Raw genomic sequence first — 20979 nt, forward strand, 5'->3', positions numbered from 1 at the left:
GCCCCCTTCTAATTCTAAGGGCATGTGTATGTAATGTGTATATGTTCAGGAAAGGTCCAATCATTCACTTCTCACTTCTCCAAGTTCACCGGTATCAGGCAATTCTTATACCGTGCACAGAATTTAACATTTATCAATCTTCACCAGGCTCTGGTGCTTAAAGGTAAATGGTTACCATTCAGGAAGCTTCTTGTTGGTTTCAGAGAGATGTTTGTTGCTCGTTAAAACACACAAACTGATTTTCTTTGATCAGCCATTTCGGTGTCTTGCCGAGGAAACCTGCCCCATCATGGGTTTTCCAAATGATAACCTCTTCTTCCAAGTCACCAGAGTTCCTCTTGCTTCCCTTATTTCCACTAGAAACACTCTAACCAGCCATTTCCTCCTGTAAGGACTACAAGGGTTTTGAACAGGTTGAACTCAGAACTCACAACCTCTCTTCAAAATGGGGTTTTCAACAAGCCTGCCAGCTTGCCATGTTGCAGCCTCAAAAGCCACTGTAGAACTCTTTTTTCTTCTCTCTCTCTCTCTCTCTCTCTCTAAGAGAAGAACCCTATTTGGTCTTTCCTCTCTCTTTGCTTGTAAAAAACAGAATTCGTTGCAGGGCTCCAAACCCAATCCTTGAAAGATCTTTATCAGCACTTGAGCCCATACTTCTCAATTTGCATGCGCTTTCGAAGTTCCTTCCCAAAGCAGTTCCGTTGTCTTTGCAAAAATCACTGGTGCTTGAATGTCTAGCTACAGCCAAAGCTCTTGCATTTTAAATGAGATGTGTTTTGTTACTCTGTGAAGTGACCTGCACGGAATCCCTACTATCTATCTCTTTTAAAGACACATTTATATATATATAACTTATAATATAACCCGTAACAGTAAGTAAATTTAAGTTCTTGGGAGCCACCATCTTGAAGGATTTTTCCTGTACCAATGACACTAATACCATCATAAAGAAAGCATGTCAGCGCCTCTACTTCAAGAGTTTGCAGAGATTTGGTGTGACACTAGAAACCCTGGCAAATTTCTACAGATGTGTGGTAGAAAGTATGCTGACCAGCTGCATCATGGCCTGGTATGGAGACACCAAATACCCCTGAGTGTAATGCCCTCCAATAGGTAGTGGACACAGCACAGAACATCATAGGCAAAACTCCCCACTATCAAGAACATCTATAGGGGACACTGCCATCAGAGGGCAGCAGCAATCATCAAGGATCTACACCACCCAGCATATGCTCTGTTCTCATTGCTGCCATCAGTAAAGAGGTAGAGGTGCCACAAGACTCGCCTCACCAGGTTCAGGAACATCTGCCAACCCTCCAGCATCAGACTCTTCATTTAAGGACTTACTTGTGCGCTTTATTGATTTTTTAAATTCTCTCTGTATTGCACAATTATATAGTCAGTTTGTTTACATCGACTATCTGTTTACAGTTCTTTTTTTTTTAAAAAAGATATGTACAGTTTTTTTGCACAACCAATAAGTGGTAATTCTGCCTGCAGAAAAAGAATCTTAGCATGGTATGTGATGTCATGTACACACTCTGACTATAAATCTGAAATCTAACTTCCCAGTGTCCGAGGATACATTTGATCAGGCCCAAAAATTTTTTTGTGTGTTTTTAGAATTCCAGCACGTCTTCTTTTCTATTGTGGATCTTGCAATTATGTCCCCTTAAATCTTATATGCTTCACTCAGTTCACCCCTCATCCTTCTAAACTCCAAACCAATACAAATTCTCTTTTTTTTGCTGCTCGTGATAGGATTACATCTCAGCCCAAGAATTAACTCAATGAATCTCTTTTGTTCTGCCTCCAATGCTGCTAAGTTCTTTCTTAAATAAGGAGACCCACACAAATAATGTCCTGGTAACATTACTCCTTCCTGAAGTATTGCTGTGTTTGATGATCATCAACCCCTACTCAAAGTTCCGCAACAAGTCCAATTCACCAGTTTCAACATGTTCCCAAACCTTGCTTGCTTAGCCATTTCTATTTTTTTTTTTAAATTTGCTGTATTAATTAGTTTGGATTGGATTTCACCACTTTAAACATGCCCTCATTATGACAATTAAAGACATATTAAGGAAAGCTATTCTATTCATCGTAATTCAACCAGTTAAGGTTTGAATATTTTGCTATTTATTTTTTGCCACCTCAGAATCTCAGGCAAGACCCACATTTATATCTGATACTTTAAATGACCTTAGATCATAGGAACATTAGGAGCTAGGATTAGGTCAACTGGCCTGTTGAGCCTGCTCTGCCATTCAACCTATCTGCCTTTTCCCTGTAACCTTCAATTCATTTACTAAGCAAGCATCTATCAGTCTAAAAAATATTTAATAAGGCAGCATCTACAGCTTCCTTAGGTAAAGAATTCCATTCATTATTCTCTGAGAGAAGAGATCTTTCTCACCTCTGTCTGAATTCACTTCCCCAAATCTTTAAGCTACATTCCCTAGTTCTAGTCTCAACTACTAAAGGAAGCAACTTTTTTTATTTCATCTAATCCATTTCTTTGCTTGAATTCTAGTGGGTATAGTGTTATGAGGCCAAAGGACCCCAAAACCCAACAACAATAGATATTCACCAAGACAAATGGTTACTTAAACAAAAGTTGCTTTTAATTATCTTTAAACATGAAAAGAGAATCACACTTTAACTTACTATTAACTCAACTAACTTAACTCCCTTCTAATTCTAAGCATAAGTGTATGTAAGTTCTGAAAATTTCTTTGATTCACAGTGCAATCTAACTTCTCATTCCTCCAAGTTCACTGGTTGCAGGCAATTCTTATACTGTGCACAGAATTTAACATTTATAAAGTTCACCAGGCTTTGGTGCTTGGAAGGTAAATGATTACTGCTCAGGAAGGTTCTTGTCGGTTTTCAGAGAGAGATAAGTTGTTCGCTGGACATCCACAATTGATTCCTCGTAACCAGCCACTTCAGTGTCTTGCCGAAGAAACTTGCCCATTCAGGGTTCTCCAGATGATAACCTCTTTCTTTCAGGTCACCACAGAGTTCCATTTTGTTTCTCTTATTTCAAGTGAAACATTAGGCAGCCTGTCCTCTCCTCTTTGACCAGGCTGAACTAAGCAGTCACAACCTGTCTTCTAAATGGGGGTTTCCACAAGCTTTCCAGCTTATCCTGTTCCAGTGTCAGCTGCAGTTGCTGACTGTAAAACTGCAGGAATGAATTCTCTCTCCCTCTCTGTGAGAAAGCCTGTTTTACTCTCTCTGCTTGCAAAACCACATGACCCTCTTAGGGAGCCTGCAGCTCCAATGAGTTCTTTCATCTGTTGCCTTTTTGTAAACAACAATCCATTAGTGAAGTCTCTGGGGCATTCTCCAAAGCTTTTGCAAATGCTCTTGCCACCAGCCTGTCTACCATTAAATAAGATCTGTTTTAAAGTGTTTGTATGTGACCTACACTAAAAAACCTGCCCTAATTTATCTCCCAAAATCTATACTCAAAACACAACATAATCTGTCACAATAAGCCCAAGCAATTTAATCTCTCTTCATAGGCAAACCCATTCATCTCAGGAATTAATATGGTGAATCTCCTCTGCACTGCCTTCCTTCTCAAGTACAAAGACCATAGTTACATGCAGTATAGCCTCACCAGAACTCTGCACAATTGCAGCAGAATCTCTCTGCTCTTAAATTCAATCCCTCTAGTAACGAAGGACAACACCTTATATGCCTTCTTGATTGCTATTGCCCCTGCAAACAAACATTTTGTGTATCACGCACAATAGCATGCTGCAATCTTTCACAAAATAAATAATAAATTAATCTGCAATTTTTTTTCTTCCAACTTAGATTATCAATCTCGTACTCCAACTGCCAGACACTTTCCCACTTGCTTAATCTATCCATATTTCTCTGTAAATTCTGTATCCTTCACATAATTTGCTTTTCCATTCAATTTAATTTAATCAGCAAATTTAGATATACTTGGTCCCCTCCTCCAAATCATTTATGCACATTGTGATCAGAAGCAGGCCCAGTACCAATCCCTGCACTCTACTCACCTCTATCCATTCTAACATCCTCAATTCCATGCATCATTATTTCATTCATGTGCCACTTTATCGAATGGCTTCTAGAAATCCAAGTGTTCAACATCCACTGTTCCCTTCTATCCCCTGCATTCATATCTTCAAAAGTTGTGAGAGGGCAAGTAACAGTAGGTGAACGAGGTAACAAGAGTGTATTGTTACACACTAACAACCCTCTTAATTATGTTTGGGATTAAAGAGTTTTTGTTAGCACTAACGCAGGAACAGCAATGGAAAATTTACCAACATTTCTTACTTAACTCTAAACTTAATCCCCTATGCGCAAATGTAAATGTGTGAGTGTGAGTGTGTGCAAGTAATTCTAAGTCCCACTCTGAAAAGTCAATCTTTAGAAGTTCATTTTAATCTTGCTTGAAGGTCTTAAATTCTCAGTTCAGAAATAATAATAAAGCACTTTTAAACATTTTATCTTCAAGCCTCTTTTACTCACAATGTGGTTTCCCAAACAAAGAATCTGCCCTCTTCTCAAAGATAGCAAATGTGGCTATTTTCTTTCACAATGAATTCACAAACCCAGACAAGAGTTAAACAAATGTGGTTATCTTCTTCCATGATTAGGTCACAAATCAAATAAGGGTTAAATGAAGTGGCCAAACACAAAAATAGACCCAGTAGAATTCTGTCTTCTGTTCTAAAGAGACAGCAAAGTGGTCTTCATTAATTCAAAAGCCATGGATTCTGTGTTCCCCTTCTTCTAACACACAACAAACAGCACCATATCTGGTTACTGTAATTCAACCCTGTCTTTCACAAGATTTCAACCCATGTATGACACAGGGTTTTGACGTCTGTGAACTCCAAGCGGAACTTTGATCCAAAACTGAACTCAAAATGTCTGAATTCAGTAACAGTCCAAATCATGTGACAGTTACATCATCACTGAGGTGAGTCCCAATTCTTGGATGCCAGTTTTATTTCTACCAAAATTCTGTTCCTTTTTCAAAACCATTCCATAATCATAACAACCTCTGACCTCATCTCTGTTCAAGAGGCTTTTAAGTGGCTTTGATTTAAAAGCAGATGGCTTCCTTCAGCAGATTAATTAAGATCCACATGAAATCTATTAGCTATCTGTCCAAGACACATCAACTCTGAATTCTCTTCTCAGAAATCTCTATAAATGTGTGTGACCCTATACCAAATATGTACCTAACCTACTGAGAATACAGATACAATATTTTAACAATATTTACTTTACTAAGACATTTTTATAAAATAAATATAGTTAAATATTAAAGGTTAACACAAATCCATTACAGTATTTTGCAGATGGTACACACTATTGCTACTATGTGCTGAAGAGGATGGAAATAAACATTTAGGGTGGTTGATGGACAACTGCAGTTGCTTTGAACTGGATGGTGTGGAGGTTCCTGAGTGTTGTAGGAGCTGTACTCCAATGTTCTGGCAGTGCTCCACATTTTCAAGTATTTCAATACATCTTTTCACCAGCACAATGTTCACAAGTATTTCCTGATATTAGTTCTATATTTAACTGTTATGAGGCTAAATGAATATTCTACTACGATATAATTCTACTTTGGAGAAAATATTCCACATCTATCTTTTCTATTTTATTTGTTGCTTATACCTCCAATACACAGATACACAGCATTTAAAGATTTCATTTTCTGACTGAAAATACTTTCCAGTCTTCCTTCAAAATCAAAAGCTTTAGTACCATGGATCAACTTTGTGGTTTTTAAGCACAATATGAAGTTCTGGATTACCTTGGTCATGATTAATCTCATTAGCCTTCTCATTTATGATTACCTCTGTCCTATCACACCAAAACAAAAGGATCAATTCAAAATGGACTCAAAACTGATTTTAGTCAGGAGTGAAGAGTCTTTGTCAGTACAATAAAATGTAAAAGGATTATCACTATTTTCACACAGAGACATGCATTTCTATTTTCTGCAATTGGTTGAAATGGATTCACTTGCTATTGTAATAATGATTGTAAGCAAGCTAGGTATTAAAGGAGGTGACACATTGCCCCAGTTCAGCTGAGAGAGTTTTAGGAAGGGAAAGAGATTTGTTTTGGAGAGTAACAATATTTATATTTAAAAAATGAAGTAGTTCAAGAACCAAAGAATTCTTGGCATTACACAATGTTGAAAAAGCATTAACCTAATTTACAAATAATAGCACTTCTCTGAAAAAAAGTAACAAAATGAAAAACATCAATCTGGCATCAAAAGTACACTTGCAAATAATTAACACAGGAATTTAACAAAATTTGATAGGTGTGTTATATTAAAATATCTGCAACAAAGTTTTCAATTAAAAGGGCCTTTCTTCATAAATGAAATGAGCAGTTATCTTTGAAAACAATATGGCAGATTATGACACATTCAGAATGTGCAGAACACTTCTACTTCAACATCATATCTATACATACCTTCATTTCTTCTGTGCCCAACAATTATCGAGGAGTACAGTACTTTGTTGACTTCATCATAACTGAAGTCATCCAAAATGTACATTATTTTATTACAATGATGAAGACTCATCATTAAATTTTTTTAAAATGTAATTTACTGTTCTTCAGAATTTGGTACTTCTGCACAATTAGCTAAGGTGGATAGATTTATATCTATTTGCAAACAATAATTTTCAAATACTGGGCCCTACACAAATTCTGACAAGTTCTTTTCCATTTGTTTGAGCCACAAGATTGATTTCTCATTGCACGAGCCTTAATTATAGGAAACTATTTTAATTCAAAATATTTGCAAATGTTTTCTAAATGAATATGTGCATGAAATTGGCTTATTTACTCTAATTTGATCAAAAAGACATCCCAGTCTATGTTGGCAGCTTCCGGAGAGCTTGATCATTTGTGTACTTTATTCACAACCAATGTAAAACTGAGGTCCGCGTGAACTGCTTCTAGTGAGAATAACATAGCCTGAGCTTGATAAATCAATTATTACTCATGTTGGTGGGATTAAGAATTTCCTTACAACCAAAATTCTAATTTGATCATTATAACTCAAGCACATATTCCAACCAAATAGTAGCTAATGGTGAGATGTGATAAATCAAGTTTCATTTATACACAGTTACTTTTGATATTTTACGTATTCAATTCAAAGGGCATATGTAAGTAGTTATTTGCATACTTCATATGATTTTGTTCGATAGTCACGGGAATTCAAACTTGCGGCATTCTTGGGACGGATCACAGCAAGGTATGTATCTTCTGGATCATTGAGACTGCCCATTATTCTTTCACTCCATTTACTTAGCTGCAACCACTGTTCTGGATCACCTGTGGATAAAAAACAAAGTGGAATAGTGTTGTTTTCATACAAAGGCAGAATACTAATTTTGCAGATGAAGATTTGCTATTGTCACCAAATAATCCCTGAGGCAATCGTTTATGAAGATTTTGTTAGAGACTGAAGAAATCTACAAAAATTGAATTTTGGATTGACAGTAGCATTCTAGAAATCTGAAAAATTAACACATTCATACTTTAGATTTATTTAATAAAACTGTCAATTTCCCATTAGTTTTTTCATCTCCTCTGATCAGTTAACTACCGTGGTGTCATCTGCAAACTTGAATATGGAATTAAAACCAGGAACAGTCATAGGTGAAAAGGGAATACAGGAGAGGGCTCAGCAGACAGCCCTGAGGCACACTGGTATTCAAGATGAGAATAGAAGAGACTGCCTAACTTAACAGATTGGGATCTGTTAGTCAGAAAGTACAAATTCCAATTATAGAGGGATAAGCTGATACCAAGCTGACGAAGTTTGGTGACCAGTTTGGAGGGAATCACAGAATTGAATACCAAACTTAAGTCAACAAACAGCATTCTGACAAAAGAGTTGGAGCTGTCCAAGTGGATCAATGCAGTGTAAAGTGCCACGGAAATGGCATCCTCGGACAACCTGTTGATACGATAGGAGAATTGATTAGAGTCCAGAGTGATGGGAAAACAGAATTTCAAATGTGATAAAACCACTCTCTCAAATTACTTTGCAATGATGGAGTTATTACAACAGGACAAAAGTCATTCATGGCTGTGGGATGTTTCAGCACTGGCATGATGGTGGCAATCTTGAAGCTCATGAGAACAAATGCTTGAGTCAGAGACAGTTTGAAAGACCCCAGCCAACTGTTCTGCACAGACTCTAAGCACACGGCCAGGTATACTATCCGGACCAGCTACCTTCCGTACATCCACCCCAAACATCAGAGATGGAAAGTGAGATGGAACATCCACTTTAAAGGTGACCTCTGTTCTCTCGATCAAAGCAAATGTAGAACTAATGGACACTCACAGGCACCAGACTTCACTCCACCGAGGACATCTACATGAGGAGGTGTCTTAAAAAAGCAGCCTCTATCCTCAAAGACTCCCACCACCCAGGCCATGCCCTCTTCACTCTACTATCATCAGGGAAAAGGAACAGGAGCCTAAAGACAAGCACTCAGTGGCACGAGGGCAGTTCTTCTCCGCTGTCTCCAGATTCCTGAATAATCAAAGAACCAAAGACACTGTCTTACTTTTCATGCACCATTATTATTTATTTTATTTTTTATAGTAATGTCATAAGATGGTTACAAATGTATGCTTGCACCATGATGCTGCCATAAAACACTGAATTTCATGACTTGTTCATGACAATAAATCCTGATTCTGAATGTATGTTTAGCCTGAGAGATTCCCCTTGCTACGAGCCCAAAGGACCTGAAAACCCAGCAGCAATAGACATTCACTATGACAAATAGTTACTTAAACAAAAATTGCTTTTAATTATCTTTAAACATGAAAACAGAATCAAACTTTAACTTAACTCTATTTTTATTAACTTACTTTACTTAACCTAATTTAACCCCCTTCTAATTCTTAGCAAACGCATGTATAATTTAGAAAAGTTGTTTGGTTCACAGCCCAATCTCATTCCTCATTCTTCCAAGTTCCTGGATGCAGGCAATTCTTATACTGTGCACAGAATTTAACATGTATAAAGTTCACCAGGATTTGGTGCTCGAAAGGTAAATGGTTACCGCTCAGGAAGGTTCTTGTACGTTTTGTAGAGAGAGATGTGTGGTTCCAGGATTTCCACAACTGAGGCACCACCTCAATGTCTTGCTGATGAAACTTGCCCCATCAGGTTCTCCAGATAATAATCTCTTTCTTTCAGGTTACCACAGAGTTATTTTCTGTTCCACTTATTCCAAGAGAAACACTAGACAGCTCATTTTCTCCTCTTGCATGACACACAAGAGTAGGCCATCCTTTACTCTGAAGCTTCTGTTTCAGTTCCAACAAGCTTCTCCTGGCTGACACTGTTCAGTCTCCCCCTCTCTCTCTGAGAGACTCACGGACTCTCAAACTGCCAAAAAGCCCGTGTGACTTTCTCTCTTGCAAAATAAAAACACCTGACCTTCTCCAGCAAACAATAGAAGTCAGTCTTCTGGTTCATCTGTTGTTTTAAGGTAAACAAGAACCCATCAGTGACTGTTCTGTCATCACTCCAAAACTCTGCAAAGAGCTATCAATAGTCATCATGTCTCCTGCTTGTTGCTTTATTTCCACAGTTTCTGTAAAGTCGCTCATAATATGAATTCTCCAGTATTTTCAAAAAAGATTTGTTTTAAAGTGTGTGTATGTAACCTACTCCATCTTTTCCAATTTACCTCCCAAAAATATTCCTAAATATTCTATCACACCCTCCTCAGATTGGTCCTGACTGAGCCATAAGCCTCCAGATTTAATTTATCTGAATTAGAGGAGCAACACCTAATATTTGGTCTGGATGGCATTAACATCAATTTCCCCATTTTTTGTTAGGCCATTCTCCTGTCTCCCTCTCTTTCACATCCCCGTCTCCTTTCCTCCAGCTTTCTACCTTTTTCCCTCTCCATTCAGAGAGCTATCCCCTTCCCCATCACTTCTCACTTTTTTTCTTTCATGCTCTCCCAATGATAATTATATGAAGCCAAGAAGGAACTGAAGAAAGCACTTAGGAGAGCAGGATGGGAACATGATAAGGCTTTTGCAAGCAGGACTAAGGGAAAGCCAAAAGCCATCCTATACATATGTAAAAAACAGGATGACCAAAGAGATGGTAGGACCACTTAAGGATAAAGGAGGCAACAAGTGCCTGGAGGCAGAGGAGGTAGGGGAATACTTTGCATCAGTGTTCACCAGAGAGACAGATCTTGGACAATGTGACATCAGTATAGAATAAACTTATGTGCTGGAGCAAGTTAAGGTTAAGAAAGAGGATATGCAAGATCTTCTTAAAAGCATGAGGATAAATCCCCGGGGACCAGACCCCAGAAAGTGAGGGAAGAGAATGCTGGGGAATTTGCAATGCTCTTTGCGTCCCCTCTGGCAACAGGGGAGGTACAAGAGGATTAGAGAATGGCAAATGTAGTCCACTTGTTTAAAAAAGATAAGAGGGAGAATCTTGAGAATTATAGAGCAGTGAGTCTTACATCAGTGGTGTGTAAAGGATTGGAGAAGATTCTGAGAGAGGATTTACAAGCATTTAAAGAAGCATAGTCTGCTCAGGAATAGTCAGCCTGGCTTTATGAAGGGCATGACATGCTTCACGAGCCTAATTGAGTTTTTCAAGGAAGTAACAAAAGAAATTGATGATTTCAGATTTACCATCAGAGTACATACATTACATCACCTTTTTCCTACAGATGAGGCAGAATTAACATTTATTGGAAGTGCAAAAAATGTACACAATGTACACATATAAATAAAGAAATTTAAACAAACGGAGTGCAATACAGAAAAAAAACAAAGTGGAAAAGTAGGAGTTCTTAACTGAGTCCCTGATTGAGTTTGTGGTTGAGGAGTCTGATGGTGGAGGGGTAGCAGCTCTTCCTGAACCTGGTGGTGTGGATGGTGTATATGGATTTTAGTAAGGCATTTGACAAGGCCCCTCATGGTAGACTCATTGAGAAAGCATTGAGGCATTGGTCCCATGGAACCTTGGCTTCGTGAATTCATAAATGGCTTTCCTGTTGAAACCAGAGGGTATTTGTAAAAGGAACAGCATCCCACTGTGTAAATGGATCATGGATTTCCTCACTTCCAAACCACAATCAGTGAAGATTGGCTAGAACATTTCCTCAATCTCCATCAGTACCGAAGAACTACAGAGCTGCTTTCTTAGATCCCTGCTCTATAGACTTTACACCTACAACTCTGTGGCTCGTTTCGACCATGTAGTTGATACCACGGTAGTGGGTTCCATACAGAAAGGCAATGAAGACCATTGAAAAGTTGGCTGAATGGTGCACCCAACACCAACAACAACCTTACACTCAATGTCACCAAAACCAACAAGCTGATTGTTGACTTCAGGAAGGGAAAGCCAGAGGTATACAATCCAGTGATCATTGGGGGAAATTAGAGGTGAAGAGGGTGAACAAATTTAAGTTCTTGGAAGTCACTATCTTGGAGGATCTTTCCTGGATGGTAATGGCATCATGAAGAAAGCACGACAGTGAAGAAATAAATTATTATCTTTTGAACAAATGAAGGACAAATATAACTCACGATACAAGGTTTGCATACCACCAACTGAAAACCTACTTGAAGGACAAATTGGGAAACAGGCTGAGGTTACCAGAAGGAAGCAATTTTGAATATGTGATTACAGACACAATGATAATTAAAAAAATTATTACAAGCATGTACATCAAACTGCAAGAAAAGGAGAATGACGAAACAAACTGTAAACCTAAACAAAAATGGGAACAAGATCTAAACAAAGATAAAGAAGGAAACATGGGAAAAGCTATGCTCCGGAACTATGAGAAATACAATAAACACGAGGTTACGCATGACACAATATAATGGGTTACACAGGCTATACATCACACCCCAAAAGTTAAATAAATGGGACCCAACAGTATCAGACAGATGTTTTCGCTTTAAGAAGGAAACGGGAACAACAATACATGCAATTTGGACATGTGAGAAAGTGGAAAAATTTTGGGAAGATCTAAACCAGATATTAAATAAAATCACAAAAAGCAACATACCAAAAAACCCAGAGATCTTCCTTCTAAGTAATATAAGAAATAAAGAATTTGGACTCGATTTGGGTGGAGCACAAAAAAGATTTGTTATGATAGCCCTAGCTGTAACAAAAAAATGTATTATGTCAACCTGGAAATCAGAAGACAACTTGAGAATACAACAATGGTACATAGAAATAAATAAATATATTCCATTTGAAAAAATAACATATAATTTAAAAAATAACATCACAATATTCGAACAAATATGGGAACCATACATGAAATACAATAGAGAAATCCTACCACGGACCTCCACCACCTAAAATGACAGAAGGAGAAGACAACGAAATGAACTGACCCAGTATGTAAAAGTAAAAGACAAAAATTTCTTGTTTATTTTTATTAAGTGACGACATTGTTTCATGGGTTTAATGTATCTTACACATTGAACTTTGAAGAAATGGGATGGGGGGTGAGGGAGGGAGGGGGGAAAAAGGGGAGAAAATGACACTGTATATATTCAAGAGAAAAATGTCTGTATGTATTTTGGTCAGTATGGTTTAGTGTGAAAAATAAAAAAAATAAAAAATAAAAAAAAAGAAAGCACGACAGTGCCTTTACTTCCTCAAGAAACTGCGGAGGTTTGGTATGACACTAGGAACCCTGGCAAATTTCTATAGATGTGTGGTAAAAGTGTGCTGACTGGCTGCATCATGGTCTAATATGGAGATACCAATACCCCTGAGCGTAAAGCCCTCCAAAAAGTAGTGGACACAGCACAGGACATCATAGGCAAAATCCTCCACACCGAGGACGTCTTCAGGGAACGTTTCAGTAAGAACAGCAGCAATAATCAAGGATCCACACCAGCAAGCACACGCTCTGTACTCGCTGCTGCCATCAGGACAGAGGTATAAGTGGCATAAGACTCGCAGCACCACATTCAGGACACCTCTCCACCATCAGACTCTCAACAACAAAATCAATCAGGAATCGTTTAAGTTCTCTTACTTTTGCACTTTATTGATTTTTTTTCTCTTTCTCTGTATTGCACAGTTCATTTACATTTGTTATCTGTTTACAGTTATTTGTTTACATGTGTACTTTTCTTTTGTACTACTGATAAGTGGTAATTTTGCCTCACCTGCAGGAAAAAAAATCTCAGAGTTGTATGTGATCTCATGTATGTATCCGAACAATAAATCTGAAAGTCAGTGACAAGTGGAGTTTTGCAGAGATCTGTTCTAGGACCCCTGCTCTTTGTGATTTTTATAAACGACCTAGACAAAGAATTAGAAAGATGGGTCTGTAATCTTGCAGATGACATCAAGGTTGAAGGTATTGTGGATAGTACAGAAGGTTGTCGTAGCTTACAACAGAATATAGACAGGATGCAGAGTTGGGCAGAGAAGTGCCAGATGGGGTTCAATCTGGATGTGTGAAAGTGCTTTATTTTGGAAAGTCAAACTAGAAGGTGGAGCATATGATTAATAGCCAGAATCTAATCAGGTGGAAGAACAGAGGGACCTTGGGGTCCAAATTCATAGATCTTTCAAGGTTGCTGTGCAAGTTGATAGGGTAGTTAAGAAGGTTTATGGTACATTGGCCTTCATTAGTAATTTTGCAGCTCTATAAAACTCTGGTTAGACTACACTTGGAATATTGTGCTCCGTTCCGGCACCTCATTACAGGAAGATGTTGAAGCTTTAGAGAGGGTACAGAGGATAAAGCTTTAGAGAGAGTACAGAGGATATTTATCAAGATCTAGCCTGGATTAGAGAATGTGTCTTACGAGGAAAGGTTAACAGAGCGAGGGCTTTTCTCTTTGGAGCAAAGAAAGATGAGAGGTGACTTCATAGAGGACTATAAAATTATGAGAGGCATAGATATGATGAACAGCCAGCACCTTTTCCCCTAGATGGCAGTAGCAAATACCAGAGGACACCTGTAAAAGGTGAGGGAGGAAAGTTTAAGGTAGACATCAGGGATAATTTTTTTTATATAGACACAAAGTATTGGGTGCCTGGAATGCATTGAAGGGTAGTGGTGGAGGTTGGTACAATAGGAACATTGGAAAGACTTGGACAGGATGCAAGAAAAATAGTTATAGATGTCAGGTAGGAAAGGTTTAGATTATTGAGTAGGTTTATATATCGGCACAACATCATGGTCTGAAGGGCCTGTACTGTGATGTAATGTCCATGTTCTATATCCACCTATGACCTCTTGCCTGTGGGCCTGTGCTTCTCCCCCTGCCCCTTCCTGCACCACTTTCATCAGGCACCTGCATATTTTTTGCTCATACCTTGATGAAAAGCTTCGGCCCAAATCATTAGTTATGCAACTTTATCTTTGCTACATAAAGAACCTGCTAAATTGTTCAGGATTTTGTGTAAATTATAATCACAGTGTCTGCAGATTTTCAATAAACTTTAGGAATCTGAGTCTATGCAGCAAATTGCAATCTATTCCATGCCAGGTGCCAGTCTGCAAAGATATTGGAGAACAACAATATACAAGATTGAGTAGAGTACTGGAATAATGAAGCAGTGTGGCGGCATGCCACTAGGCAGGCAAACCAGCCCTGCTTGTAATCCACGCGGCGGGGCAGCCGGCCAAGCAGGCACCGTCGGGGGTTTTCCCTTCTTCTCAGCACCGGGCTCAAGATGCCCGTGCTGGGGGACCACGTGATGCCTGAGTGATGTCAGTGCCCCCCATCACGGTTCTCAGCCAGGTCCGGGCTGGGAGTACAAGTCCAGCCCGGCAGCCAGCAATAAATCAGTTTTCTGCTCACTGAGCTCAACCCGTCTGGTTGTGTGTGTTCTTTCAGTAGCAGTGTAGCTGCCGCTACAGCAGCCTTGTTTGATTCCATACTTCATTGTGAATGGTTCTGTTGTCTTCAGCTGGAGGGTGATGAAACTGTGGAATTCATTCCCATAGACAGCTGTGGAGACCAAGTCATTAGATATATTTAAAACAGAGCTTAATTGGTTCTTGATTAGCAAGTGTGTCAAAAGTTATGGGGAAAAGGCAGGAGAATGGGGTTGTCAGGACAAATACATCAGCCATCCTGGGAAAGGCACAGCAATTTGCCAAGGAACAACCAGCACTCGGTGAAAAAATAAAAACAGGGATGAATGTATATCAATGTAAACAACAGTTGCAAAATGTAAAGTATTTTGAAGTAAATATGTGCAAATATTGGGTTTATGAAAATGTACTGGAAACGAGAAAAAGGAAGGGATCTAGGAGGACTCTGAGGTGAGGGTAGAGGAGGAAGATGAAAGGGAGAGGTGTAGACTACACAGACCAAACAATAGAGGGAAATGGTAACTGCATAGGAGATGCAATCACCAGAGGGGGAAGGGTGGGGTTTAGGAGAAGGTAACAGTGGAAGGGGGAGAGGTTGGTTGTTGTATGTAGTTTTTGTCTTTGGCTTTTTTTGGGAGATTCATCATGGAACCAGCAGGCTGGACTGAATGGTCAAGGATTTTAAAAAAAAACTGGATGGGTATCAGACTGAGGGAGGTGAGGGTTCTGGGGCAGCACAACCAAGGGTGAAATCAGAGGGGCAATGATCAAAGTATAAAATATGCTTGTTTTAATGTAAATGGATTAAACAGCAAAGTGAAGAACAAAAGAGTCTTGGCACACATAAGAAAATTGGGAGTGGATATAGCTTTCCTTCAGGAAACATGAACATCAAAAATTGAAAAGAGGATGAGTGGGTCAGGTAATAGCATCCTCCTTTAATTCTGAGACAAGGAGGGGTGGCAAATTTGGTACAAAAAAATGTTCCAGTGAGGGTGGAAAGTTTGGTCACAGACATAGCAGGAAGGTTTGTGATAGTGCACTGTCAGATGTATTCAGAATCCTGGATCATATTGAACAATATGCCCCTAATTGGGGTGACCAGGATGAGAAATGTATACAAGATTTTTTTTTTTAAATTGGCAGAGGGAAGTAAAAACATCCTGGTTTGGGGGGAGGGGATGGGGAGATTTCAATATCAAAAATGTAATGTCATTAAGGGTAACACAGTTCAGGGCGACTAAAACTACCCAGAACTTTATGAAAGAGCTAGATTTAATAGATGCATGGAGGCAACAGCATCTAAGGGAAAAGAGATTATTCCTTTTATTCAAAACAGCATGACCCCTGCACCAGGATATACTTAATCTTGGTGTCAGTCAAAATAGAGGGTAGGATCATGGAAACCGAATACACGGCAAGACTTTTGTCAGGCCATTACAGGCTGTTAGGTCTCTGAGGGAGGATGGAGTACTCCTGGAGTTCTACAGGGAATTCAAAGATCTCCTGATGCCCATCTTTATGGAAGTGGTGGATTGGGTGGTTGAAACCAATAGGCGAGAAGATAGCAGAAGACTTTATTTATAAATGGAACTCTAAATGTTATCGGGCGACAAAGACATTCCCTTATTAAAACATACTTTTTAATGTATGAAACAAAATTAATCAAGGCATTGGGCTTAAAGTGCCTCATTCTCAGAAACACCTCTGATTCAGAATGGCTTAATACCATGAACAATAGATAACAAGATCCAGGATGCCAGGTGCCAGAAAGGGATCAGGTGTATTGGGGAGTGTTACGAGTGGGATCAGCTTATGTCATTTGAACAATTTAAAAACAAATATGATTTGTCAAACAGGACATTCTTTTGCTATCTTCAGTTAAGGGACAAATTAGATCCAGCTATGGTCTGACCAGAGTGTAGTGGCATAGAGACTCTGATTCGAAAGGGGAACATGCGCAAGTTTATCACAGTAATGCATTTCTTACTCCAAGTGGAAAGCCCGAAGGCGGGTCTTCATAAATCTAGGCAAAGGTGGAGTCAGACTTGGGTGTAACAATCGGTGAACAGTGCTGGTCAGACCTGTGTCATGACAGCATGACCTCAATTAATAATACTTAATACAGGCTGGTGCAGTATAATTTTCTTAACCAATTATACTATACATTGCAGAAATTGAACAAGGCTAAGCCAGAAATTTCAGATCAATGCTTTAGCGGTGACATAGAGTTGGGAACCTTTGTGCACTCAACCTGGTCATGCTCCAAGTTCAGACCCTTTTGGGTAGAGCTAGGCCAAGTCCTAGAGAGAAAAAAAATCATAGGTAAAGAATTTCCATCAGACCCAGAATTGTTCCTGTTGGGAAACATCATGGACATAAGACTTATGATGACGCTGTCCAAATTTCAAATCCAGTTTGTGTTCATTGCTTTGGTGGTGGCCAGGAAGTACATAGCAGTTGCTTAGAAGTCTGACTCTCATCTAGGCATTGCACGCTGGAATGCAAAAATAGAGCTGTGTTTCCCTGGAGAAAGTTACCTACAACTTAAGGGAGAAATATTTCACCTTCCTTAAAATTTTGCAACTGTTCCTGCATTATACAGGGGCAAAGACATAATGCGTTTCCTTGTGCTTCGTCGCTGCCCGTTCCTGTCTACCCTCTCCTTGTGTGTGTTGGGGGGGGGGGGGGGGGGGAATCCATCCATCCATCTTAATTAGGTTGAGTCACAAAAATTTAAAGATCTGGAAGCCAGTGGTGGAGTCTGGACGAATTCTACAATTTGTTCTTTCATTGAGTTCATTTCGTAAGAATTTTTTATGTGTAACTGTTTTGTTTTACTTTTTGGTCCTATGTCTGGAAGATAAAGGGACATTGTTACATGCTACAGGAATAGGGGACAAGGACTAACTTATTGTTGCGGATTTTCTTTTTAGGGTAATTGTCTGTTTCATTTTGTCTCTGGATATTTTAGTTGGGATAAAGGAGGGGGAAAAAATGGACCTTGTATATAATTGGAAAATGTAGTGTGTTTTTATTATCATGGATTATTATGGATTGTTGACACTTCGAGTTTGAAAAATTATAAAATATTCACAAAAAATAAAATATATCAGCCATGATTTGAATGGCAGAGCAGATGTAACCCAATTCTTTTGTTGTAGACAGACAAAAGGCAAAGGAGGAAAAACCCAACACCCAACCCCAACCAACCAATTTTCCCCTGCAACTGTGTCTGCCTGTCCCGCATCGGACTTGTCAGCCATAAACGAGCCTGCAGCTGACGTGGACATTTACCTCCTCCATAAATCTTCGTCCGCAAAGCCAAGCCAAAGAAAGAAGAGAACCACTACTTAACAACATGGATTGCAGACATTTGTGAAATTACCGATCAAGACAAATTTCTATGAACAAACACATTCGCTGAAGATGCTCCATAGTTTGCTCCTGATCAATGAAGGTTTTAGTGATTTCAAAAGGTGATAAAGAATTACTCTTTGAAATTTTTCTTAAAAGTTATTCAATGGCGACAGTCATATCTGCTTTTTCTCTGGTCAAAACCTATTCAGATTCAGAGAGCAGCTGCAAGGAGGCTATTGAGAAAGACCCAAGTTTGGCAAATAATAGGAAGACAATTTATAGTTCTGACAGTATTAAAGAATTGTCTGCACTCTTGATTAACTATTTATAGTTTTTTTTTCTTTACAATTACCCTTTTGGCTGCGGCAAGAATTTCAGTGCATACATTCATTGTAAAATGAGTATGACAATAAAGTAGTTGTGGTCGTTATATCGTGGTGCGAAGAGACGTAGTCAAGTTGCCACATGCCCTTCCCAGAACTGACTTTCAGAGGCACTAATGCAGGTGTCTCTGCCTTCCTGCTGTGCTTGGGTGATCTCCCTCATTTGCTCACTGCTGGTACTGCTATGGGCTTGTCTTAGTTCAGGTGTGCAGGTGATCAATTGTGAATGTCTGATCTCTCACCTATGTCCAGCACATAGGCTGTGCTATTATGCCATGGAACCTCAGGGGCAGTCCATGCTCACCTCTATGTACAAACACGCAAGTTTTTAAGTCTCTCGGGATGAAGAATGTAGTGATGCTATGTCGCAATGAGGGAACCGGGGCCAGTTTGCCAAGCCACTCCCGCAGTTTATTAAGGACTTCAGAGGGCAGCTCTTCTTGTCTTCGGGTTGCTGGCACGAATTCTCCCGGCACATCAAGCGGAGCCCTGTATACCAATGATGACTGGAGATCCTCCTTGGGTGCAGTCTGTATATCAAGAAGTATCCAGGGTAGATTATCTGCCCATTCTGGTCCCTGGAGGCAGGCCATCAATGCAGTCTTTAGGTGCCTGTGGAATATTTCAACCAGGCCATTAGACTGCGGATAGTAGGTTGTTGTGCGATGGAGTCATGTTTCCAACAATCTAGATAGCCTATCCCATAGAGCTGAGATAAACTACATATGTGAGAGCAAAGACCAAAATGAGACACCCAGGCAGATACGAGTGCCCTGGCACAAGACTCTGAGGAGGAATCTGATCCGTGAGCACAACGCAAAAGAGAGTCAATCCTTTAGGTCCAAAGATGATGTCCTCAAGGCGCAGACCAGTTCAGTACAATGGAAGCTCTTTGTCTTTTTGCACTTCAGCAAGCACCAGAGATAGTCAACCCTGGAGATGGGGATCGCAATGACTGAATGCAGGAACGGGACAGTGCATCCGCTACCATGTTACTCTTACCAGATATATGCTTAATACTTGTGTTAAACTCGGATATGTAAGAGAGGTGGCACTGCTGTCGGGCTGACCATGGATTCAACACTTTTGCGAATGTAAATGTTAGTGGTATGTGGTCTGTGAATACTATGAAGTCCTTATCCTCCAGGAAACAGTGGAAATGTCGAACCGTCAAGTACAGGCCCAGTAGCTCCCTATCAAAAGCGCTATATTTTGTCTCCGGGGGTCGGAGATGCCTACTAAAGAACACAAGAGGTTTCCAGTGTCCATTGATGCTCTGCTCCAATACTCCGCCCACTGCTGAACCTAATGCATCCACCGTTAATGCAGTTGGCACATCCATTCACAGTGGACCAGCAGGGTTGCCTTTGCCAGGGTGCTTTTTGTGTTCTCGAACGCTGTCATCACCTCCTCTGTCCATTCCAGGTCCTTGGCTTCTATGGACATGAGGTCAAACAGGGACTTCAAGATCTAGGCTGCGAATGGTAGGAAACAAGAATAGAAATTGATCATTCCTACAAACTCCTGTAGGCTCTTGACTGTGAGTGGTTTTGTAAATTTGATGGCCTCCATTTTGGCTGGTAATGGGACGACACCCTGGTTGCTGATTTGATGTCCCAATAAGTTGACGGAGGACAGCCCAAATTTGCACTTCACGAGGTTTATTGTTGGACCGAAGTCTTTTAGGTGATGGCACAGTAAACTCTAGTGCTGCAGGTGTTCTTTGTGGGAGTGCTGGCAATGAGTATGTTGTCCAAGTACACAAAGAGAAAGACCATTCCTCGCACCACCACATCCATAAGCCGTTGGAATGTCTACACAGCATTCTTAAGGCCAAATGGCATATGCAGAAACTAAAAGATACTAAATGATGTTATGATAGCAGCTTTGGTACGTCTTGTGGGTTCACCAGGATCTGATGATGCCCTCGTGCCAAATCAATCTTCGCGAATACCCTGGCCCCAATCACCTCCAACATCTTGGAGAAAAGGTAAGTGACAGTGGTGCTATTCAGGTGCTTGAGGGTTTGTATCAGGTCAGGAAGGTGAAGTGACTGTACATGACATTCTAGACAAGGATCACGTCATAACCTGCGGGCAAGTTGCTTTCACCTCCGTTAAGAGGGTGCACTGTCTTTCAAGATCCAATGGGACTGGGAACATCATTAGCCACACAACTCTATGAGAAGGAGGGCAGAGTGCTGGTTTGTGAGAGTCACATCTTCACTTTAGGCCATGGCCCACTGTCATGCCAAGGGACAGGAGCTGTGGGTGGCAGTGGGGATGCTTGACTCAAGCACCGGGCTGGGAAAGGCTAGCGAGCCAGGG

At 39.9% G+C, this 20979-nt stretch overlaps 1 protein-coding gene across 3 annotated transcripts in view; it reads right to left on the reverse strand.

Moving 5' to 3' along the window:
* Positions 1-20979, reverse strand: part of krit1 (KRIT1 ankyrin repeat containing) — a 90971-nt gene that overhangs the window by 67709 nt on the left and 2283 nt on the right. For 2 of the 3 annotated variants that reach the window (XM_069914386.1, XM_069914385.1), the window contains exon 2: positions 7217-7365. In XM_069914386.1, coding sequence (XP_069770487.1) covers positions 7217-7318 — 102 coding nt within the window. In that variant the 5' untranslated portion in view covers positions 7319-7365. Of the gene's footprint in view, positions 1-7216; positions 7366-20979 lie in introns of those variants that run through there. The other variant, XM_069914387.1, reaches the window with a different exon arrangement.

Source organism: Narcine bancroftii, chromosome 1 (assembly GCF_036971445.1).
Source record: "Narcine bancroftii isolate sNarBan1 chromosome 1, sNarBan1.hap1, whole genome shotgun sequence".
NCBI classification, from domain to species: Eukaryota; Metazoa; Chordata; class Chondrichthyes; order Torpediniformes; family Narcinidae; genus Narcine; species Narcine bancroftii.